The 25,593-nt window shown below is 45.2% G+C and overlaps 1 protein-coding gene across 5 annotated transcripts in view; it reads right to left on the bottom strand.

Moving 5' to 3' along the window:
* The window catches only part of WDYHV1 (WDYHV motif containing 1), a 63,219-nt gene that overhangs the window by 35,906 nt on the left and 1,720 nt on the right, over positions 1–25,593 (bottom strand). Inside the window, exons 1-2 of one of the 5 annotated variants that reach the window (XM_029591977.1) lie at positions 9,413–9,551; positions 8,271–8,457 (exon numbers count right to left, since the gene is read on the bottom strand). In XM_029591977.1, the coding sequence (XP_029447837.1) occupies positions 8,271–8,347 (77 nt within the window). In that variant the 5' untranslated portion in view covers positions 8,348–8,457; positions 9,413–9,551. Of the gene's footprint in view, positions 1–8,270; positions 8,458–9,074; positions 9,099–9,412; positions 9,552–25,593 lie in introns of those variants that run through there. The other 4 variants (XM_029591973.1, XM_029591976.1, XM_029591974.1 and 1 more) reach the window with 4 other exon arrangements.

Here is a 25,593-nt window from a genome sequence, read left to right as displayed (position 1 = left end):
GCTGAGTGTCTAGCAGACTAACAAATTTCTGAAACAAGGACCAGCAACCTTCCAACGATTTCTCCTGAATCAGCCAATCATTGAGATAAGGGTGCACCAGCACCCCCTCCTGCTGAAGAGCTGCTGCCACCACCATTACCTTGGTGAACGCGCGAGGAGCTGTGGCCAGTCCAAAGGGGAGAGCCTGAAATTGGAAATGCTGACTCAGCACTGCAAACCTCAAAGCGCTGATGATCTGGACGAATGGAAATATGTAGATACACCTCCGTCAGATCCAGGGAAGCCAAACACACCTGAGTGCACCACAGCAGACACTGAACGTAAAGTCTCCCTTCAAAAATGTGGTATCTTTAAGGATGTGTTGACAGACTAGGTCCAGGATGGGCCGAAACATACCCTCCTTTTTCAGCACCACGAAGTAGATGGAGTAACAACCCCTGCCCGGCTCGTGCAGAGACACTGGGATCACTGCCCCAACTTGTGCAACCTGCCCAAAGTCTTGCAAACTGCATGACACTTTGCCGAAAACCCACAGGGGAAGACTAAGAATAGGTCATGAACGGGACGTGCAAACTAACGTGTAACAGTCTTATCACCGAGAGGACCCACTGATCCTGTGTAACCTTGGTCCACTCCCCATAAAACTCTGCCAGATGGCCCCCTATATAGGGAATGGTGGAGTAAACTGGCCTTGCTTCATTGGGAGGACTTGACCCCAGCAGCGCGGGCCCTGAAAGGTCTTTGGCTGCTGCAAAAGGAGTGACCCCAATTTGAACTCAGAGGTTGAAAGGGTTTCTGTGACTGATCCCACGGGACCCCTAGAAGGACAAGATAGTCTGCCATCCCTAACATGACGGACTGAAAAAGCCTGATTCCTAGGCTTATCCTCTGGCAACTTGGGTATCTGTTTCACTCAACTGCTTTATCAGCTGCTCCCCAGACAACCCTTGAAGGGCAAGGAACCTAACTGGGCCTTAGAAGACATCCACAGACCAGTGACAGCAAATGTCGGGCCACTACCACAGAACTCCTAACTCAAGACAGCAAATGCACCAAATCACATTGTTTTTCTGTTACACAACTGCTAAGAAAAATGTATATTTTTTGTAAACCCTTATGATGGCTCTACCGAATGACGGTATATAAAACTCAAATAAAGAGCAGTCACATATGCAACAGACGCCTCCACGTGATCTGCATTAGACGTATCTGATCCAGGTAGCATTTGCCCATCCTGAAAACTCTGAACCCAGCTCAAAACATGCTCTTTGCATAAAGCTGGAGCAAATGGCGGCCTACAGCCCCAAGGCTGCCCCCTCAAAAATCCTCGAGATGAAGCTCCAACTTCCAATCCTGAACATCCTTAAGTGCTGTGGCCCCTGCCACCAGAATAGTAGTTCTTAGTGACTGCAGAAACTGCCACGTCCACCTGCAGAAAGTTTGTTCTGGCAAGGGGGTAGAGTTTAGACACCACTCTACCCACCCTCAAGCCTGAGTCTGGGGAATCCCACTCATGTTCTACCAACTGCCACACAGACCGACAAGGAAATGCAGAAGGAGGAGCCCTAAGGCTATCTAGGACAGGGTCTGCCCAATCCATCTCCAGAACCTCCTGAGGAGCTTTCAAACCAAACTCCTCAAGAACTTGAGGAAGCAGAGGGTCCAACTCCTCCCGCCAGAACAAATGGAGAATCTTGGGTCATCCCCCTCTGCCACTGAAGGTGTCCCCATGTCATCTCCCTGATCCAAGTCTGGTGATCCCAGATCCTGTGCTGTTGATGTTGTCACTTCCCCTGCCAGAGGGCCCAGGACCTTTAAGCTCCCTGTCACCCTCCTGGACTGGGCAAAAGCAGAACCCCCATGTCATGACTGCATAGACCCTGACCCAGCCTCTGGAGGCTGCAGGCATGGACCCTGAAGTGCCAGGGGCAACTGTGGGCACCCTAAACCTTCCTGCTGCACCAGATCGGCCTGGTGAGATGGGGTGTGAACCCAGAGGTAAAAGTCAGGACCTGGTCTCCCCTAGGCCCCTGAGGGGAAGGGACCTGCTGACTATAGCCTCCAGAGATCCTCTGCCCCCCAAGGGGGCTTGGAAGGATTGGGGAGAGCTGTGGTGGGAAATCTCCCTCCAAAAATGGTGGCATGCACCTGGCACCAAAATGGCCACTGCTCCCACCACAATGAGCTGGCAGTCCCAGAGCCAGCAGGGGCATTCAGAATCAGCCGATCAAGGCAGCCACATGCTTAAAGCGCTGTGGTTTAGAGACTCCTGGGGGTGGGGGGACGGGCCCTCCCCCCGATGTGGGCAGAGCAGAGGCTGGCCTGACTCACACCGGGACTGCCCCACACGTGTGGCAAGCCGAGCCGCAAATTATACCGAGCAAAGAGGTAAACAGAACAAAAAAAAAAAAATCAAAAGAACCGGCACAATCAATGGGGATGGGGGGAGTCGCCCTAGAGCTTTACCACTCAGCCGTCTGTCAACTTTTTTTTTAAGAAGCAGGGAAGTTCTGCTCAGTTCTGCTCAGCTCAGCCACTAAACCCCTGAAGAACAAAAAAGGGCTGAAAGCCACAAGACCAGCCTTGTGAGGGAAGGGATCTGGATCACCAGATTTACACCCCATGGAACAATTTGGACCTCAGCTGGTCCACCTCAACCAGAGAATGGTTCCCTAAGAGAACCAGCCCCCTGGGAGGAAGGCTCACCTGCTGCAGACAAATAGAGAAATACTGAACTACTGCAGGTGGCACCAGGACTTATCAAGCAATGTCAGCGAGGCTTTTCTCTGTCTCCATCTGCTGACAGGGATGAATAAACCCAGGAGTCTGGACTGATCCGGTACATTCAGGGAAACCAAGTTATAGCTTAAATAGGAAATTTTCACTACTTAGTTATCTAACCTTTGAATGGACTTGCCCAGTAACAATTTGGCTATTGTAATCCATGCTCTCAGATGCTTAGATTGTAAGTGTTCTGTTCATGGGTTTGAAGAGGCAACTGTTCAGGCTGCAGTTTGTCTAGAACGCTGTTGCACAAGACCTCATGGCTAAAGACGAGGACAATATCCTAGCACATGAAAGCATTTGCCAGCTTCCTGCCCCTTCCAGGATGTGTTGTACAAGTTTTCACTAATTTTTATAGCTTTTTGGTTGTCTTTCAAACCTATAGACTATAGTAAGACTATTCCCCAACTTGTACTATGTGTACTCCTCTCAAGATACCTTGCTTACTGCTGCTCCTTAGATACTAGAAAATGTGCTGTTTTTTTGGCACAATCTGTCCTCAAGGAAATTACTTACCAGGGATTGCTTAGCTTTTATAAAGATATGAACACAGTTCTTTAGCACAGCATTTGATGTGTAAGTTTTGAGAAGCTACTGATTTCATTTCAATGGACTGAGCGACGGTATACAAAAAGTGTTAAGTGATTAATTCAATTCATTTTATCATGCATTTAATCAAAGTTTAGCTTTACCAGGTCATATGTATTGAATTGTATTTGCTGCAATTGTTATAGGCCACCTACAGTCTTGGTGATGAAGCTAGGTAACAAATACATTGTCCATCTAGATATTTACATGTATTCCAAGAGTCACTATGGCTCCAGAGCTGTTCAGTTTCTCTGATCACCAAAATATGCATGTTAACCTTGATTTAAGGCCACATACATCTCATCCATATTCACTGTGGATCAACACTAAACCTGGACCCCACCAGCCAACCCAGGCTGTACAGCTAACAAGTTTCAACAGGGAATCCAACCCTTCAGCAAATAGAAAATATTAAACAAAACCTACTAGGGAGATTATTTTAGTTATCTGTAAACCGATACGATGTGCAAACAGCTATCGGTATATAAAAACCTATAAATAAATAAAATAAAGCCACATACTCCAAGAATTTGAACCTAGATGACTTTAGCCAGTACGATCAGGCCAATCCATACTGCAAGAAATCCCCTGCAACATGGCACAATCCAAAGCTGAAGAACTCGCTCTGTTTTTCCAAAATAAAATCACCAATCTTTTAACCCAACTGCCCTGCAATACCGCCACCCTCCCAATATATCAACACCCTGCCTACAAAAGCTTCAGCCTAAACACCTTTGATCCCGTCTCTTCCACTGAGATACAAGCCATCCTGAGAAGAATGAAACCTTCGTCTCATCCTGCAGACCACATCCCCAAACTACTTCTATCTATTCCAGTCACAATAGCCACATCATCAACTGCTTGCTAGCCCAAGGAACCTTCCCAGACTATCTCAAAATGGCCTCAATCTCACCGCTCCTAAAGAAACCTAACCTGGACCCAAAAGACCCCAACAACTTCCGCCCCATAGCTAACCTCCCTTTCATCGCCAAGATCATGGAAAAACTAGTGAACTCTCAACTTTCAGACTTCATCTAAGACAATCTTCTTTTCGCCTCCCAACACTGCTTCCGTAAAAATCGAGGTACAGAATCCCTCCTTACCTCTTTGACAGACCTTACCTTATTGGGCCTCGAGAAAGGAAATTCATTCCTATTGATTTTGTTAGACCTATCCGCAGTGTTCGACACGGTCAACCACGCCATCCTCCTAAACCAGCTGGTGTCCATAGGAATCTGCGGCACCGTCCTATCCTGGTTTAAAACCTCTCAACAACAGAGGTTACAAAGTTAAACTCCAAAACAAGGAATCCTCAAGATTCGACTCGGCCATAGGAGTCCCACAAGGTTCTTCATTATCTCCAATATTTACCTGCTTCCACTCTGCCAACTTCTCACCAACCTCAATCTAAAGTATTTCCTATACGCAGATGATATTCAAATCATCCCCATTAAAGACATACTCAAGACTTCAGAACGATCATCCAAGCAGTCATTTTTTCGAAATTAGACTATTGCAATTCTCTATTGCTAGGTCTTCCCTCATCCTACTCCAAACCACTACAGATGGTACAAAACTCAGCAGCCCGACTACTGACAGGTGCAAGGAAAAGAGACCACATATCTCCCATCCTGAAAGAGCTTCACTGGTTACCAGTACACTTCCGTATCATATACAAAGCCATATCAGTTATTTACAAAACCATACATCAACTCACCACCCTTGATCTACAAATCCCTCTCCAAGTGTATAATTCGACAAGACCTACCAGAGATGTTTTAAGAGGCTCCCTCCAAGTACCCCCCGTGAAAACGACCAGACACATTACCCTAAGAGATCGTGCCACCTCCACAGCTGGCCCTCTCCTTTGGAACTCCATTCCTGTAGATCTCAGACAGGAGCCCTGCCTCCTAACTTTTAGGAAAAGACTTAAGACTTGGTTGTTCAAGCAAGCTTTCCTGGACACAATCTAATGACACATCTGACTCCTCAAAACATTCAGCCCTTAACCATGCCTTTTGTATATAGTATTTAATTTGTATATTGTTTAACCATTTCTATTCTTTCCTCTCTTCCTCCAAGTTCTGCTACCCTTGTTAAATGTAACTGCATCTTCGGTCACCACAGTTCTAGTTTGATGTATATACTACACTCCTGTTTTATGTAAACCAGCAAGATATGTTTTCATGATTGCCGGTATATAAAAACCTTAAATAAAATAAATAAATGCAATCTCAGCACATGTTAAACTGGCTCTCAATCATGAGTGCCCATCCACCTATCCCAGGAACCAGTTCAATATTTAAACCTGGTACTGTAGTAAAAAGGAGGTGCTAGGGAAGATTATGTGTCCCTAGAATCTTCTCTGCATCGGGCACCCAGGAGAGAAGGCTGTCAACTGGTTAGGAAAATAGATGAGTTAATTGAGGGTCCCTTTTCATAACCTGATTGCTAGCACACTTTCTAAGCTCCTTTGTTCCTCTGACTTAATATCACCGCAATATTAAGTCTGAGGAACTACAGAAAAGCAGAAAATACTGCTTTTCTGTGAACTTTAGGGTCCTCAAGAATTGTGCACCAAGCAAGGCATTAATTTGAGGGTAAAAATATGCACATCAAGCATACTTTCTGCATCTGAGAGAAACCGCTAAATCGCCTCAACATGAATTTACATGTGATGGTACTATTAGCTGTGTTCAGTTGGCTGCATTTTGGACACTAATCTGTTTTACATCAGGGGTTATGGATGCACTTCCAATTGTGTGTTGAGCCATGTGCTGCACCAATGCACATTGCCAGCCAGTATCTGTAAGATACAAGAGCTTTTTCTCTTGCTTTCCTTGGCTGATAGGAATTCCCTTGAAAAGTGAAGCTCTGGCAATTGGTAAGTCACATGTATATGAAGGGTAGGCAGCAAAAAGCCACTGTTTGGACACCAAGGGGCACAGCCTTACTCAACATTAGGGCCAATACCATAGTGCGCTCAGCTGAGCACACCGTTAACCCGCTGTCAGATGTGGGTTAAATAGGCACTAATCCACCCACTAATGCAATAGGGGGATTAGCACCTATTTAACATGCATCCGACATGGAGTGAATGAGTTGGCGCTCATCACATGCAAATGCCCGTGAATGAGGCTATTACTCATTCACTCCAAATGCAAAAAATAAATGCGTGTCTGACGTACATTTAATCGCTCAGATATTAACACCTGCCTGGAGCAGGCATTAGTAGTTGAGTGCACTGAAAAAAGTACAGAAAAGCAGAAAAACTGCTTCTCTGTACTTTAAAGTTAAAAAAGAAAAAACTGCCGGCCACTTTCATTGGCATTGGTGTTCATAAGCAGTAGACCGCAGAGTTGCGTTAGCAAGGAACTTGTGCTAGGGACCCTAGCACCTCCTTGCTAACACGACCCCCTAGTTTATTTATTGCATGGCACCCCCCTTGCAGGCACCATGCATGCACTAAGAAAGCAGGCACTGACTCTTCAGTGCCTGCCTTCCACATTTTATTGCATCGGCCCCATCGTAAGTTGAGTTTGCATGGACACAGGTTTGATGGACCAGAAAAAAAAAAATCCTTGTGCCGAAATATGACTTTAGAACAATTCAGGACACTAACAAATATCAGAAGCTTTACCACAGCAAAAGCTTGTCATTCTACAATAGTGGCAAACATGTCCTCAATTCAGAACCTACATATAAATAATTCACTGCTTGCTCTCATACAAGTTATTCGTGTCTTTGTCCAAATAGGTATTTCCTTTGACTCAAGTCTGTTGCTCAAATTGTTAATGAGTTATTTTCTCAGTATTGTGTATAGCAATATCTTGCTTTATATAAGCATGCATATTTTGTAATGCAAGGACACTATTGTGCACAGTATATTTAACTAAAATGAATAAGAGTTACAGACATAAGTTGTAGTGATGGGTACTAGATACAGTGACAGGACTTGCAGACAGCAGTGCAGCAACAGATACTAGAATGCAGGGATACAGGTTGCAGAGAGATACCACATGCAGGTCAGTGCAATAACACTAGACAATAGGTGCAGAGTGCATTGCAAGGACATGCTATGCAATTCAGGGACATGCACGGACAAACAAAACAGTACAATGACAAATTTGGTGCAGAATAAAGTAGAAAACATGTGGTGTGGTGCAACATGACACAGGCTGTTGCAATCTCAGCATGTGTAAGACAGGCACAATCCTAAAGCATGCTGATCCACCTTTCCCGGATGCCTGATTTACTATTTAAATGGGCTACTGCTGGAAAAAGGAGGTTCTAAGGGAACTTGTGTGCCCCCTAGCACCTCATCGGCATTAAGCACCCAAGAGAGGTGGTTGTCAGTGCGTGTTAGGAAAACAGATGCTCAATTTTACAAGCATCTGTTTCTAACCTGACCACCAGTGACTTTTTCCCTTACTCCTTCTCCCCCCCCCCCCCCCCTTCCTCCAACTTAATAGCATAATGATACAGAGTCAGAGGAAGTAGAGAAAGGCAGTACTTTCTCCTTTTCTGTTAATTCTTAAGGCACCTCTGCTCCAGGGAAGGCAATTTGAGAGTAAAATTGAGTACATCTATGGCACAGTTTTACATAGTAAGTAATTAATAGCCTTACCATAAGGCTACATGCTGTGAGTTCTATTAGCTACAGGCTGGTTTAGACACCCTAATCCCCTTATTGCATAAGAAGTTTGACACATTTGAACACATGAAATGCCATACATTCAGGTGGGCACACTATATTGCATCAGCCTAACAATGTACCAGACATGGGTGCAGTGCAGCCTAGGAGCTGTGCACTATACCAGACATGCATTGTGGTGACATCACTAGGAGCTGAGTGAGGTACCACATCTGGGATGCAGAGGCTGATCTGGAGCTCTTACCAGTAACAGCTTGTGTAGATACAATCAGTCCTGGAGGGCAATACAGAAGGGGAGCAACTGGTCTCTGGATGACTCATTGTGATCTGGTGTGGTGCTGGGGGAGTGACAGGCCTGTGAAACTCACAACGCTAGCTGTACCAAGCCAGCGATAGCCAGAACATCTCAGTGCAGCCCAGTGTTGCTAGATCTGAAATACAAAGTTTTACAAAACACACCATTATTGTATACTGCAAAAATAGAAGACATGTGCCTTGCAAATATCGAACAAGATGGCAAAAGTTAAATATAGAACCGAGTAGGTAACTTAAGAACATGTTTTAGAAAAAGATTTTAATAGATGCTAGTCCCTAGTGAGAAGAATGGTGTCCTAGGTCAGCATGAAGCATCTGTAGTACAAAGTGGTCTTGCTCAAAAAGCGTATTTTTGAAGCGTATCAAAGAGTGCTTTCTGCCACACTCTTCATTCTCGCTCAGTTATAGACGTGTTTGGTTGCCGTTTCCTTCTTTTGACTATATTCACTCCCCTTTAGTTACTCTCCCTTTATAGCCTCCCCATAAGTTCTCTCATCTTTGCCCCTCCCTCGAGCTTCAGCGCGTGGCCAGCTGCAAGAGCTGAGGCTTTTCCACCGTTCATTAAAGCCCTGGCTGATTCCCCTTCCCCTCTCCCAAGCGCACTGCAGCTGCTGAATGCACAGCGTAAACTGCTCAGCTCCAGCTCTACTATGCGTGCGTGGGGAGGAGAAAAGGGGAAGGGTTATGTCAAAGGCAGCCTAGCATGCCTATTCCTTATATAACCTCTCCTTGCCTGTGACGTTACAGAGAAGCAAACCGATAACATTAGCACGCTAACAATTCAGCTGCAAATCCAATAGCTAGTAAAAAAACAAAAAACCACTTCTGAGAATCAAACAGTAGACCACACACTATCCCGCCCACCCCAAACAAGGCGCATTAGCGCTCTAATAGCATGAGGCCAAGTTCAAGCAACAAATTCTGCTCCTCCCACCCACTCAAGGTAGGTAGGGAACTAGAAAAGATGAAAGACTCTGCTGAGGGACAGCATTGAAGCTAGGCATAGGAAGAAAATGGAAGACTTGCTAAGAAATAGCACGCATGGAAAGCCCTACTCCTCCCATACCCCACCTGCCTCAAGGGGGAACTCAGCTGATTGACGACAGGAACTAGAAAAAGGCAGGGCAAGCTCCGCCTCCGCTCCTCCCTCCCAGCATGATTGTAGGAATCAAGCAAGGAGGAGAAATCACCCAGGCTCAGCTGATTGGCTGCAGGAGATAGGTGCGAGGACTCAAGCTCAGCTGATTGGCTGAAATAAGCAGGACGGACGACTCACTCAGGATCAGTTAATTGGTTGCGGACAACCAGGAAGTGGAATTAGAGGGCAACTAACCACAGCTGATAGATAGAACCTAATAAACTCTTTCCTTCGCTGGTATATTTTTGTTTCCGCTATCTGTGCTGGGAATCAGTGAGAAAACAATTAGAATACATATTTGCCTTTTTTGGGTTTATTGATTGTACAAATACGATAAATTTCGTACTTGTGATATCACTGGTGCAGTTCAAACGTTATTAGATGGAAATGAAGATAAGTATAAACTGCATTGGGGTAACCTGCACGGAGGGGCAGTTACTACTCTTGACAGAATACAATAAATAATAAAGCTTCCTGAGCACCCTGAGTGGACCACTTGGGTCTTTTTCTGCAGTCATTTACTATAATACTTTCCTGAGAAATAATGTATGAGTTGCAATGGCTATGTCCTGAGGGAAACTAACAAAATCAGCACAGTAATAATGGGTGATTTCAATTATCCAGTATTAACTGGGTGAATGTTATATCAGGACATTCTAGAGAAGTAAAGTTCCTAGATGAAATAAATGACTGCTTCATGGAGCAGCTGGTACAAGAACTAACAAGAGGGGAAGAAACTATTTTAGACTTAGTCCTTAGTGGAACACATGATTTGATGCCAGAAGTAACAGGATTGGAGCCACTTGGCAGTAGTGATCACATTATCAAATTTTACTTAATAACTGGAGGGAGCACAAAAAAGAAATCTACTGTGACAGCATTCAACTTTCAAAAAGGTGATTACGATAAAGAAGTTAAGAAAAAACTGAAAGGAACAACTGCAGAAGTTGAGTTTAGCTCAGGCATGGGTGGTTTTTAAAAATACCATCTTGGAAGTCTAGACCAGATGTATTGTGCATTAGAAAAGGTGGAAGGAAGGCTAAATGACTGCCGACATGGTTAAAAGGTGAGATGAGGGAGCCTATAATAGCTAAAAGAACATCTCTAAGGGAATGGAAAAGGGATCCAAACGAAGAAAACAGGAAATAGCATAAGCACTAGCAAGTCAGAATCAAAGCATTGATAAGGAAGGTAAAGAGAGAATTTTAAAAAGAGCTTGCCATGGAATTAAAAATGCAAAATACAAACTTTTTCAGGTGCATTCGAGGTAAAAAGCCTGTGAGGAAAGCTGACCATAAACTCCTTCTGGCTACCTTCGTCTGTTTTATATATATATATATATATATATATATATATATATATAACAGACGAAGGTAGTCAGGAGGGGTAGGGGTGTGTGTGTATGTATATGTATATATACACACACCGACCCCCCCCCCCCCACACACACACACACATATACCTGTGTATGATTGTAAATAGCTAGTTAAAGGTTTCCATTCCTATTAGTAGTGAGAATAAGCATGGAAACTCTGCTGGAGCTCAACTGTCTGTTTCACTATGAAGGGATCCCAAATGGATTTTATGGCCTTCATTTTGGTTGCTGTAGATTTCATAGCAGTGATAAATTCAAAAGCAGCCAATTTAAGAAGATGTTGAAGAAGATATTTCATGCTTTGCAATGTCATTATATTACGGCCCAGTGTAGTTATATGTTCAAACTATGAGGCACTCTGTACCGAATGTTTATTGTGATTTTTATATGTGCAGACAGATCAATACAAAATTATATATATAAAAAAAAAAAGCCTGTGAGGGAGTTAGTTGGATGATTAGATGATCAGGGCATAAAAGGGGTACTTAGGATTGACAAAGCCATAGCAGAGAGACTAAATGAATCCTTTGTATTCTCTGAGAAAGATGTAAGACATTTAGGCATGCCAGAAATGATATTCAAAGTTGATGATTCAGAAGAACTGAAACAAATCTCTGTGAGATGTACTAGGGAAGATTGACAAACGAAAGAGTAGCAAATCATCTGGACTAGATGGTATATATCCCAGAGTGCTTAAACAACTGCTATTAGAAATTTGTAAATTATCATTAACATCCTCTGTGGTACCTGAAGGGTTGCCAATGTAATGCCAGTTTTTAAAAAAGAATTGAGGGGTGAACCTGCTGTGATCCTGCTCGCTACCAAATGTGCCAAAATATATTTTATATAAACAACTCTCTTTTGGGAGCAAAAATGCTTACACTGTATCGTGTTTCATTTCATTCACTTAAAATGAATATGGGATTTGTAACCCATTATAAAGTGAATCACTCACCGCTAGAATTTTTTAATCATTGGGTTGGTTAGTTTAAAGTTCTTTTTGATTAAGTAAGGAAATGGTATATCTTCTTCTTTCAATTTTTTAACAATGTTCACTCTTCACTCAATGTGTTTCATGGCAAAGTATATCCACAAAAGTAAAATGAGAAACCACTTATGTTACAGTGGCACCTAACTTCTGTGCCGTGTCTGTAACGCCCGACCTATGTAAAGCAGCTTGCGACTTGAAACTGCTCCAATAACGCTCGACACAGTGTGTGTTTCGTTGAAGGAACTTCATCAGGGGCTCGGGTTTCAAATTTTACTATAAGATAAAAAATTACAATTAGATAAAGGTAATCTTAAACTTTAAAAAAAGTCTTTTTAATCACCTACGTGTTTCTCTATGAGTGAAACTCCTTCCAGCGTCTTGGCGTTTTTCAAAGATGGAGCTGCCGTAAAAACAAATTGGGGGAGGTATTTAAACTGTTGACTGGCTGAAAAAAGAGCCAATGAAGGCTGGTGAAAAGATTTGGTAGCAACCAATGGATGAAACACAGCCCTTTAAATTAGCGACATCCATTCAATGGTGTCATTCATTCCTGTAGGATGTTCTGTTGCCAATTTGAAGATCCAACATTGCTCTTTATAATTTAATAAAGAGCGTGTATCACCACCTCATGAGGAAGGTGAAATATGATCAATCACTGTCCAACATAAATCTGAAAACTCATGCCCAACTGTTAAGCAATGTTGTACAATCGGGGCCTCCATATTTCTTGTGTTTAGACGGCTCCGATGTTCCCTTAGCCTGATTTTAATAGGCCTGGATGTGCGTCCAACATATAATGGACAGTTGCACTGTATAATGTAAATTACATTATGTATGTTACAATCTGAAAAAAATTAAAAGAAAAAAATTTCTTTAGTTACAGGGTGTTGCCATGAATTTCCTTCAGTAGTAGAAGGGCACATATCACAATGACCACAAGCTTTATGTCCAAAATTCTGTGCTGTTATTCTCGGAGCTGATGGTATAGCATGAACTACAAAATCTTTGCTATTGGAGCCCCTTTGAAAAGATATCATGGGCAATTCAGAAAAATTCAAATATAGCTGAAGAACATGCCAATGTTGCTGCATGCTCTTAATTATGGCCGCCGATTGATCTGTGTATTGCAAAACAAAAACATCTCGCTGCAATGTTTTCTTAGATTGATATTCCAATAGTGATTGTCTGGATGAATCTCTTGTAAGCTGTATGTATAGCTGAGAGTAGGTAGCCTCTTTCAAGAAATCTTTTAGCCAAAATATATGACTGTTTAAAGTTTTGATCAGATGAACAAATGCATCTTAGATGAAAATATTGGCTCACAGGCAAGCCCTTTTTAAATGTTTTAGGATGGAAACTATGATATCTAAATAGATTGTTTTTCTCCATTTCCTTCCGGTATAGTGATGTTTTAATTGTTCTGCCCTCTTTGATAATGGAAATATAAAAAAAAAAAAAAATTGTGGAAAAACTATAATGTAAATTTCAAATCATTATCAATTGAATTTAGCCATGAAAAAAAAATTGCTGTAATTGATTTTCACTCGTTTCCCAAAAAAACATCAAATCATCAATATAACTAACCTAAAATGAAATTTTATCAAAAAAAGGAGATGTGTAGATATATGTAGTTTCTAATTTGTTCATAACCAGGTTTGCCACCGATGGGGCCACAGAGGACTCCATGGCAATACCTTGAACCTATGGGCATCTACAGCAACCTTAGCAAAATCAACCAGAAGCGGGATAAAAACGGATGCTCTTATTGAGTGCCCGTTGCCATTGTGGGCACCTGATGCATTTGAGCGCTAGGAACACACAATGCTCCCTTAGCACATATTTTTTACGCATCAGGTGATCATTTAACACTGCATCAGGCATTCAGTGAATGTGGCTGTATGCACATTAGGAAAACAGGTGCTCGTTTTCAATGCGCATCTTATTGCATCTGCCCCTCAGTGGCTATATAGTAATCCATAACCCCTACTTTACTTTTACCAACAGGAGTTTTTTTTTCTTCTGTTGCAGGATACCCTTGTCAGCATTTACCTGTTTTCTGAGAGGTGGGGTGCTACAGTGAAATAGCACAAGTAACATTTCTCCAACAAATAAAAAAACTTGTTCAAATAATTATCATATCAACAAGCTGCATCCAAGTCATACAAATTCAATGTTGTGGTGCAACTTTTAACCCCAAAACTCCTTTTAGATTTCTGACTCATTTCAGAAATTTCTCTTTCTTTCCCCTTCAGAAATACATATCTGGATTAGTCCTGGCAGTGTGTTAAACTACCTTTAATACCAGAACTCTGGATTTAAATAGCCCAACAAAACAGAATAAATTGGGTATTATGACGTATGTGTGATTGCAAATGGTGAGCTCATCACTGGGGCCTTTCAAATGAGGTGCTGAACACAGATGATTCCTCGTCCCCCTAAACGCAGATGTGGCTCCCTCATTGTAGCTCTTCTTAAGTCTCTCTTGATTCACTATGGTCCTGTCTCCCTGCCTTAACACAACTCAAAAGGAGAAAAGCCTTAACTACTCTCTACTTCAGAGTCCCACAGGGGTGTCTTTTGAAGTCCTTTCTAGCTGACTTGGTATCCTGGAGCGGTGTTCTTTTGTTGGCTGGTGGAGGATGGGGAAGTCACATCAGGAGGGAGCAATGAAGCAAGGTGGCGGTGGCCCGAGCAGGCTGACATCAGCAGGTGCCAGGTTTGCAGCAAGGCTGCGGATCATAGTTCTGGTTTGCATTGTGGGGTTTCAAGGCAGGCTGATCCAGGCAGGAGTGGCGGCCCAGTGGGCTATTTGGGTGTGGGTATGTGCTTGCACTGGGTGGTATTGTATATCTAGAGACATGGTGTTAGGTTTGAGGGCGTGTTGGGAGTGTTCCATGAGGATGGATAGTGTTGTTGCAGGACTGGATCAGCACCAGTAAATGTTTTGGGGGAATCAGGCTGAATCCAGCAATAGCAGAGGGGAGTACACTGTGGATGCAGGCACAAATGTTGTTAGGCTGGGGGGTTCCTTCAAATGCTGTATTAATTTTTCTGGGCCCAGGGTTAGGAACAATGGTGATTGCACAGCATCTTTAGTTCAGACTGGAGTCAGGGAGGCTCAGGATGTTGTTTGAACTCATGGTAGGGAGTGTTTTGCTGGGCAAGCGGCTCAGGCAGCAGAGCACAGTGCTAGGGGAGGGAATGGGCATATCTAAAGGTGGTCAAGAAGAGGGTAAAGATAAAGGTAGGTTGATGTGCTCAGGAATTGGTACAGGAAATGAAAATTGGTTCTTACCTGCTAATTTTCGTTCCTGTAATACCACAGATCAGTCCAGAGAAGTGGGTTGTGTATCCCTACCAGCAGATGGGAGTCAGAGAGCAAAATTTTGGGCACTGCCATATATACAAGAGTCACCACACAGAAGTCAAACCTCCTCTCCCAATATATAAATGATATAATATGGAGAGGGAAATTGTATTCCCAAAAATATTAAAACAATTACTCAATATATGTAAATAAGGAGAAAGGTATCATAAATAAAGTGCCTACTAGTGTCAATCCTGTTATGATAGTGGACCCTTGACCCGGGACGAGAGAACACCCATCTGCGGTACCTTGGTGAACTTCGCCTCCGGAAGGTGGAAATCCCGAAAACAGCCAACCCCACGGTGACCTCACCTGGACCGCAACGTAATCCGGGTTCTGGCCAGGAACAGGCAAACACACAGTCCAGATACCAGGCAGGGGTCGAGGCAGGCGGCAAGTAGGACTCAGTCCAGAAACCAGGCAAGGGTTGAGGCAGGCGGCAAGTAAAACTCAGTCCAGAAACCAGGCAAGGGTCGAGGCAGGCGGCAAGCAAAACAGCAGGGTCCAAATCCAATCCGGGGTCGAGGCAGGCGGCAGGCAAAACAGCAAGTCCAGAATCCAAACAGGGGTCAAACCAGGAGACTATGAAGCACAAGGAAACAACCAAACACAGGGACCTGTTGTGAAGGCGTCCAAACCTTCACTGAGGGAGTTTAAATTCCCCTCCCTGATGACGTCATCTTCCGGGGCTGGCCTCTATTCTGCGTCCCGGCCCCTTTAAGAGGCAGGGCCAGCCGCTGATCTCCTGACGCTGCTCCTCAGAGGGTAGCTGCCGTCGCGCCATGGCCCGTGCGCCGCAGACCGCCGTGAGGAAGACCTTGGACGGACCGCATGGAGGAGGTAGGGGGGTCCGGTCGCATGTAGTCGCGATCGAGCCTCACAACAAATCCACCGTCTCCCGCCCACGTAGGGCCACAAACGGTTATCGGCTCTTATGGCACCATTAGTTATAATCACGTACCCACTCTCTTATACATATATATATTTTTTTGTTTTTATTTTTATTCTTTTATATTATTTTATTTATCTATGAAAACTCTAAAATTACTCAAGTATAAAGATATTTTTCTTCTTGCACAAGATACTTAGCTCAATCACTGGCATATCTATATCAATCACTGGCGTATCGGTATCATATTTTCGTTACTATATCATAAATCATAAGTTGTTCCCAACACGGACCATGTTTCGGCTAAAAATAGCATTCATCAGGGGATTTCCTTTTATCCAAATGTTACAACCTCGCCGCGATCATTTCTTGGCGACTTTTGGCACCATTGATAAACCAGCATTGGAAAGTTTGCCCTGTCTTGAGAGTTTTTTGTGCTCCGTATAAGGGTATGGAGATATGAAGTGATCGCAGCGAGGTTGTAACATTTGGATAAAAGGAAATCCCCTGATGAAGGCTATTTTTAGCCGAAACATGGTCCGTGTTGGGAACAACTTATGATTTATGATACAGTAACGAAAATATGATACAGATACGCCAGTGATTGAATTAGGTATCTTGTGCAAGAAGAAAAATATCTTTATACTTGAGTAATTTTAGAGTTTTCATAGATAAATAAAATATAAAAGAATAAAAACAAAAAAATATATATATGTATAAGAGAGTGGGTACGTGATTTTAACTAATGGTGCCATAAGAGCTGATACCATTTGTGGCCCTATGTGGGCGGGAGACAGTGGATTGACACTAGTAGGCACTTTATTTATGATACCTTTCTCCTTATTTACATATATTGAGTAATTGTTTTAATATTTTTGGGAATACAATTTCCCTCTCCATATTATATCATTTATATATACAAGAGTGCCACTTGCAGTCCTTCAATATTGGCTTGTACCCAAGCCCACACTAATATCACTAACAAACCTACGAGGTTGAACCCAAATTAACTGCCAACTTCGTTGCCCACATTAACAATTCGAACCCGAATCAACAATAACAAAACCTGCTCTAGGGAGCATATCTGCAAAAACGAAGCCCAATGCAAAAAACCACAGCATATATCAAGCAAGAGGCAGTCTTTCGGTATCTGAAGAAAGGGGTGGGCCTCTGGACGGATCTGTGGTATTACAGGAACGAAAATTAGCAGGTAAGAACCAATTTTCATTTCCTGAACATACCCAGATCAGTCCAGAGAAGTGGGATGTACCCAAGCCACCCTATACTGGGCGGGAACCCGAAAGACCTGCGCGCAGAACACTCTCACCAAAGGAAGACTCCCCAGACGTGTTAACGTCCAGTTCATGACGTTTTGTGGAAGTGTGCAGTGAAGACCACACCGCAGCCTTACAGATCTCCTGGGGCAACAGGAGCTGTCACTCCGCCCAAGAAGTAGCCTGGGCCCGGGTGGAATGAGCTCTGAGACCCGAAGGCACTTATCGCCCCTGGGCTATGTAAGCCAAGCTGATTGCCTCCTTAATCCAGTGTGAAATGGTCGCCTTAGAAGCCTTGTCCCCCTTTTTTGGACCCTCAAAGAGGACTAACAAATGATCCAAACGACGGAAGTCATTGGTACCTCCAAATAGCATAATAAAGCTCACCTCACATCCAAAAGATGCAGGTCCCTGTCCTGGGAGAAGCCCCTGGAACACTGAGGGAAACCCGGAAGCTCCACCGCCTGATTGACGTGAAAGGCTGAGACGACCTTGGGAACGAAAAAAGGAACTGTGCGCAACGAAACCTTATTGTTGGAAATCTGCAGAAAAGGGTCATGACAAGACAATGCCTATAATTCTGAGATCCGATGGGCTGAACAAATAGCCACCAAAAATACCACCTTTAAGGTCAGATCTTTCAGCGACACCCTCTGGATAGGCTCAAAGGGAGCTTCGCAGAGAACCCAGAGCACTAGATTCAAACTCCACTCTGGACACAGAGGATGGACTAGGAGACGGAGATGTTTGACCCCCTTGAGAAAACAAGCAACATTGGGATGAATAGCCAGGGAAACACCATTAAACTGTCCCTGCAAAGCTCCCAGAGCCGCTACTTGCACCCGAAGGGAATTGAACGCTAAACCTTTCGCAAGTCCTTGTTGCACAAATTAAAGCACCCATGGGACATCCAGTTAACACATCACAGGAACGTTGATGACACCACGTTTCAAACCGCCGCCAGACTCTAACATAGGCCATAGAGGTGGTCGGGCGCCACGCCTGAAGGAGAGTGGAAATGACTTGTTGAGAATACCCCTTCAAACGTAAACTTTGCCTCTCAAAAGCCAAGCCGCGAGAGAGAAGTGATCCTGCCGATCCGAAAAGATGGGTCCCTGTCTCAGGAGATGGGGTAGATGAGCCAGCTGTAAACGACCCTCCAGAGACATGCGAACCAGATCCGCGAACCATGGACGACGCGGCCACTCCGGTGCCATTAGCACCACCCTTCCTGGATGGAGTTCTATGCGACGGAGAATCCGGCCAAAGAGCTGCCAGGGAGAAAATGCATAGAGAAGGATTCCCCATGGGCCAAGGGCACACCAGTGCGTCGAGACCCACCGAGCCCTGCTCTTGCCGACGACTGAAGAAGCACTGAGTCTTCAGATTTTTCCTGGTCGCCATCAGATCCAATTGAGGCACACCCCACCTGGCGCAGATGAGGTTTCCATAGGAAATGGTCATAGCTCCTCTATAGGACTCCTTCCTGGTTTCCTGTATTTAAGTAATAAACAAAAGGCACCTCTTACTTTTGCTTTTTAAACGTGGCTCAAGAAAGGCAGCATTAATGCTGTTCTATGCGTCAACAATTGGTTGTAAATAATAGTTTTTTTTAAGAGTACCGCATCAGCAAGCCTTCAACGTGTTCAATCCGACCCAATTGAACCGTTGGGTCTACTCATCATCTGCGTCTCTTTGCGATTGTATAGCCGAATTCAATAGACGGCTGTCTAGCCTGTGATGTTTGAAATAAAAGGTATGGACTGCTTACACTGCTTGTCACTGCTTCTTAAAGTCCGAGTGAAACGGCATAGGAAAAATAATCTGATTGTCACAGCTGGCAAAGGCTTGTGAAAAATATGACTTTTTTAGTTTGAAGTACAGTCATCGAGCCGTGAGCTGTAAGCTGTGTGAATATACTTTGTCCATTGCTGTCACGGTTGATGTCACAGTTCCTCCGTTAGTGTCGCGGCTGTTATAGCCTGGTTGATGTCACTAGTGTCATGGCTGCTATAGCCTGTGTTGTTACTAGACAATGCTTTGTATGCCCCGACTGTACGAATTTCGACCAACCAAACAGCGGCCGGTGTTTTGCTGCTGAACTGCAGCTTCATCGGGGGTGGTAATCTCTTCTTCAGGAACGCGAGATCTCACAATAGTTATCAAATGGCGGGACAGAGACCACTGTGCTCAGGCCACCAGCATCGACAGCATCAGTAATACAGACATACCCTCGTCCGGTAATTCCGCTACCTGCTCCACCACGTTACTCTGGCGAACCTCATCTGTGTCTGGGGTTTCTCGACCAATGCAACATGCACTTCCGTCTTCAAGCTAACCTCTTTCCAGATGATTTGACGAAGACAACTTACATCTTGTCCCTGTTAGAAGGCAAGGCATTGGTTTGGGCCTCTCCACTGTGGCACCGTTCAGATCCAGTCCTACAGGATTTTCCTCAGTTTTTGGAGTTATTCAGAATTGTGTTTGAGGAACCCGGCAAAGAGGCAGCTGCGGGGGCCGATCTGCTACATATCCATCAAGGAGGATGTACTCTCACTGACTACACTTTAGCCTCTGAACTTCATTGGGAGGAACGCGTCCTTCGGACCATCTTTCTTGAAGGACTGTCAGATAAGATTAAGGACGAGCTGGCAGCTCGGGAACTTCCTTCTTTGTTGAACGCCCTCATTGAACTAGCGACAAAGATTAACCGCCGTCTGCAAGAAAGGGCTCGTGAGGCTCTGGGTTCAAAAAGGCGTATGACAGTTCCTTGTCCTCCACACTCTTCTTCAGTTCCCCGCAGTTCATCAATCTCTGAAGGAACTACAGAAGAACCTATGCAGTTTGGACGTGGTCCTTTCTCATCAGAGGAACGACAAAGGCGTCACAAGGCCGGCCTTTGTCTATATTGTCACTATATTGTCTATATTGTGGAAGTTCGGGCCATTTCATTGCTGACTATTCTCTACGTCCCGGGAAATTACAAAGTTTAGGGACCTCCGGGGGAGTAACCCTAGGCATCACTTTCCCAGCCCTTCCACTTTCCTTGCCTGTTACCTTTTGCCTCGGAGGTCAGAAATTCACCACGCTGGCACTAGTAGATTCTGGGGCTGGAGGAAATTTCATCTTGCAAGATATCATGAAACAACTGCTCATTCCTATCTGTCCATGCCTGAGACCATTGACTATCTCCTCTATCCATGGAGAACCCTTGCCAGGGAGAATTACACACCAAACGGTTCCTCTGGATTGCTTCATTGCACCTAACCACACGGAACAACTTTCTCTTTGTCATCTAGAAAGCCATCCACCCAGTCGTTCTCGGGATTCCCTGATTGCAACGCCATAACCTCCAGTTCGACTGGACCTCTTTAAAATTAACTCATTGGGGTTCTGCATGTCACGCAACCTGCCTTAAGGGAATAGCCTCGTCTAGTAGCTATTTGTGTACCTCTATCCTGGAGGGATTGCCTACTCACTACAATCAGTTTGCGGATGTATTTTCCAAGAAAGCAGCCGACATTTTGCCTCCGCATCGAGAATTTGACTGTGCCATTAATTTAGTCCCTGGAACCACTCCGCCTCGTGGAAGAGTTTATCCCTTATCCGTCCCAGAGATGCGGGCTATGGCTGAATATATTCAGGACAATCTCAAGAAGGGGTTTATCAGACAGTCCAAGTCCCCAGCCGGGGCTGGTTTTTTCTTTGTTGGGGAAAAAAAATGGGACTTTGCGACCTGTATCGATTTTCAGGGGCTTAATGCTATTACTATCAAGGACCGCTATCCACTACCATTAATAGCCAAACTCTTTGACCGCTTACAGGGAGCCAGGGTGTTCTCAAAATTAGACCTACGAGGAGCATACAATTTGATCAGGATACGAGAGGATGATGAGTGGAAGACGGCTTTTAATACCAGGGACGGCCATTATGAATATCTCGTCATGCCTTCGGTCTAACTAATGCTCCTGCAGTCTTCCAGCACTTTATTAATGAAATATTTCGAGACTTGATCTGTGTATGTGTGGTAGTCTACTTGGACAACATATTGATTTTTTCCCGGGATCTACAGATGCATTGCAACATGTTTTACAACGCTTAAGAGAGAATAGACTTTTTGCCAAGGTTGAAAAATGTGTCTTTGAAAAAGAATCTCTAACCTTCTTGGGGTACATTATTTCCAATCTGGGCTTCCAAATGGATCCCTCCAAGTTAAAATGTATTCAAGAATGGCCTCAGCCTACTGGGTTACGTGCGCTCCAATGCTTTCTGGGTTTCACCAACTACTATCGTAGTTTTATCCGGAACTTTTTCAAACTGGCTGCTCCCCTCACTGCTCTAACTCGCAAGGGGGCGGACATCAAGGCGTGGCCTGTTGAAGCTGAAGAAGCCTTCCGGGACCTTAAGAAATCCTTCCTGCAGAAACCTTGCCTTCGGCACCCGGATCATAGACGTCCATTTACGGTAGAAGTAGACGCCTCCACTGTAGGAGTAGGAGCAGTGCTCAGCCAAAATGACATATCTGGAACATCTCATCCATGCTCCTACTTTTCTAGAAAATTCTCTCCGGCAGAACATAATTACTCTATTGGTGACAAGGAACTTCTAGCCATTAAGCTTGCGCTAGAAGAATGGTGTCAATGGCTTGAGGGAGCACAACATCGTATAACCATTTTTACTGACCATAAGAACTTGAGATATCTCCAAGAGGCCCAACGTCTTAACCCGCGCCAAGCTCGATGGGTGCTCTTCTTCTCACGTTTTCATTTCGAACTCCACTATCGACCCACTAATAAGAACATTAAGGCAGATGCCCTGTCCCGCTCTTTCTCTGCAGAAGACTCGGATGAGCCCATTCAGCATATCATCGACCCGGCTCGTATCATCATCTCTGCTACCTTTACAGTACCACTGGGGAAAACTGTGGTGCCAAAGAGGCTCCGTAGCAAGGTGCTAGCCTGGGCACATGACTCCCAGTTGGCTGGACATCCAGGATTCTTGCCCAAGCTGTGCCCAACATAAAATTCCAACAGGAAAAACTTGGGATCTCTTATAACCGCTTCCTACGCCCATGAAGCCATGGACTCACATTTCCACAGACTTCATCGTGGATCTTCCACCCTCTGAGGGCAATACAGTAATATGGGTAGTAGTGGACCGATTCTCCAAAATGGCCCATTTCACCCCACTTCCCTCCCTCCTATCTGCTCCTCGCCTGGCCCAACTATTCATGTCTCATATTTTCCGCCTCCATGGACTGCCACAGCACATCGCATCTGATCGCGGACCTCAATTCACGGCCCGATATTGGTCCAATCTCTGCAAGAAGTTTTGTATTTCTTTGGACTTTACCATGGCGTTCCATCCACAAGCCAACAGTCAAGTGGAATGGACTAATCGTACCTTGAAACAATTTCTACGTTTATATGTTAACACCCGTCAGGACGATTGGGCAGCACTTCTTCCTTGGGCCGAGTTCTCCCACAACTCTCATGCCTGTACTTCGAATGGGGCTTCTCCATTTCAAATTGTTTTTGGTCGACATCCCAGGCCACCGTTACCCCTGCCATTGCCTGTTCCCTCACCAGCAGCACAGCTAACGGCAACTCAATTGAAAAGACTCTGGGTGCATACCCAGCAAATGCTACTCGGGCGGCCCGCACCGCGAAAAAATTTGCAGACAAACACCGAAGACCAGCTCCTAGTTTCCGTCCAGGAGAAAAGGTGTGGCTTAGCACCAGGCATATTCATCTACGGGTTCCATTAATGCGACTTGCTCCTCGCTACATAGGTCCCTTCCCGGTGCTGCGGCAGCTGGGTCCCATGACCTATCAACTTCGTCTTCCTGTCACATTAAGAATCCACAGTTCTTTCCACGTGTCTCTCTTGAAGCCCTTGGTTCTTACTTGGCCTACTTGGAAGGTTCCTGCAGCTCCGCAACCTACAGCGGAGGAAGACCCTATATACCAGGTTCGTGAGGTTCTCGATGTCCACAGACGAGGCAGGAAGTGGGAGTATCTCCTAGCTTGGGAGGGACGCCGGCCTGAGGAGAATTCCTGGGAGCCTGCTAAGAACATTCTGGATAAGAACCTCATACACAACTTTCACATAGATCACCTAGGAAAGCCCAGGCCTTCTAGGGGGAGACCTAAAGGAGGGGGTACTGTTACGGCCACTGGCTGTGGCGGTCCGCGACCGGGGCCGGCCACTTACTTGCGGCATTGGGCTCCCCTTGGGACGCCCGTGGGAGCCAGGAGCCGCTGCTGAAGTTTCTTCGCGGCTGTGCCGCTTCCAAGATGGCCGCCTCTTCTGCTGACTCTGCCCCCGCCGGGTCTCCTAGAGCCGCGTGCATGGTTGCTGAGGTAATTTAAAGGGAAAATGACAGGAAATGGTCATGGCTCCTCTATAGCAGTCCTTCCTGGTTTCATGTATTTAAGGCAAGTTCTGCTCCTCAGACCTTGCCTTGGTATCTTGGCTCTTGGTCCTGTGAGTTCATGTGCCTCGAGTTCTTGATCCGCTGCCTGCTCGCCTGGTTCCTGTTCTTCTTGGTTCTTGTTCCTGATTCTCCTCTCGGACGGATTCTTCTGGCTTCGAACCCTGGACCGGCTTCCCACCATTCGTCTGGCTTCGACCCTTGGACCGGCTTCGGACCACTCTTCGGATATCTACACTTGAATTGACTTCAACCTGCTGGAGTCACCAGCTATCTGGATTACACGACCTGCAGGAGGCGCCTGCATCCAGATCTTCTTCGGTCTTCAGGGAGTCTCCTAAGTCCCAGCAGCTGGGTTCCTACAGGCTCCACTTGGGGGAATCGCGAGCTTCCAGGGTGAAGTCTTCTTTCCATGTCTACATCATCAGGCCTCGCCTTCCAATGGTAGGGACCTAAGAGGGTTTACCCTCCTAGTTAGCGCTAACTCTACTTTGGACCAAGGGTCCACTGCCAGATAAGTAACATCGCGCCTCGAGCGCCACTGCAGGACTTCTTGTCCCTCCTTGTCTGTTGATGTAAGCCACCGTCGTCGCATTGTCTGAGAACACTCGAACCATTCTGCCCTTGATCCAGGGTAGAAATGCCTGAAGGGCAAGGTGAACCGCTCTGGTCTCGAGGCGATTGATGGACCAGGACCCCTCCGATGGGGACCAAAGCCCTTGGGCGGATCTGTCTGCACATACTGCTCCCCATCCAGCCAGGCTGGCATCGGTGGAGATTATCATCAATCCGGATTGTCCAGGTCCACCCCCCAGCCCAGATTGTCGTGCAACAGTCACCACGACAGACTGGCTCTGGACTCGGAAAGCAGTGGCATAGGGATATGGAACTTTTCCGACACCGGTTTCCATCATGACAACAGCGCACGTTGTAAGGGATGTAAATGCGCAAATGCCCAGGGGACCAAGGCCAAGGTGGAAGCCATGGATCCCAAGACTGCAGATGGTGCCACACTGTGGGATTCTCCATCAGCATCAGAGCTTGGACCTGACCTTGTAACTTCATCATATGATCCTCCGCCAGGAACACCTTGCCGCATAAGGGAACGAATAGCGCTCCCAAGTACACCAGTTTCTGGGTGGGTTCCAGATGACTCTTCTGCAAGTTGATGATCCACCCGAGCGACTGTAAGGTGAACCTCACCGTCCATACCAATCGTTCACAATCCTCCCGGGACTTGCCTCGAATCAACCAGTCATCCAGATACGGATGGACCAGAATCCCTTCCTTGCGAAGAAAGGCTGCAACTACCACCATCACCTTGGCGAAAGTTTGGGGCGCTGTGGTGAGACCAAATGGGAGGGCTTGAAACTGGAAGTGCTGACCCAAGACCTTGAAGCGCAAAAACTTCTGGAGTTAATAAACATGTGGATAAAGGTGAACCGGTAGATGTAGTGTACTTGGATTTTCAGAAGGCGTTTGATAAAGTTCCTCATGAGAGGCTTCTGGGAAAAGTAAAAAGTCATAGTATAGGTGACGATATCCTTTCATGGATTACAAACTGGCTAAAAGACAGGAAACAGAGAGTAGGATTAAATGGACAATTTTCTCAGTGGAAGGGAGTGGGCAGAGGAGTGCCTCAGGCATCTGTATTGGGGCCCTTACTTTTCAATATATTTATAAATGATCTAGAAAGAAATACGACGAGTGAGATATTCAAATTTGCAGATGACACAAAATTGTTCAGAGTAGTTAAATCACAAGCAGATTGTGATAAATTGCAGG

Source organism: Rhinatrema bivittatum, chromosome 2 (genome assembly GCF_901001135.1).
Source record: "Rhinatrema bivittatum chromosome 2, aRhiBiv1.1, whole genome shotgun sequence".
Classification (NCBI taxonomy): Eukaryota; Metazoa; Chordata; class Amphibia; order Gymnophiona; family Rhinatrematidae; genus Rhinatrema; species Rhinatrema bivittatum.
This window is presented reverse-complemented; position numbering and strand designations above follow the sequence as displayed.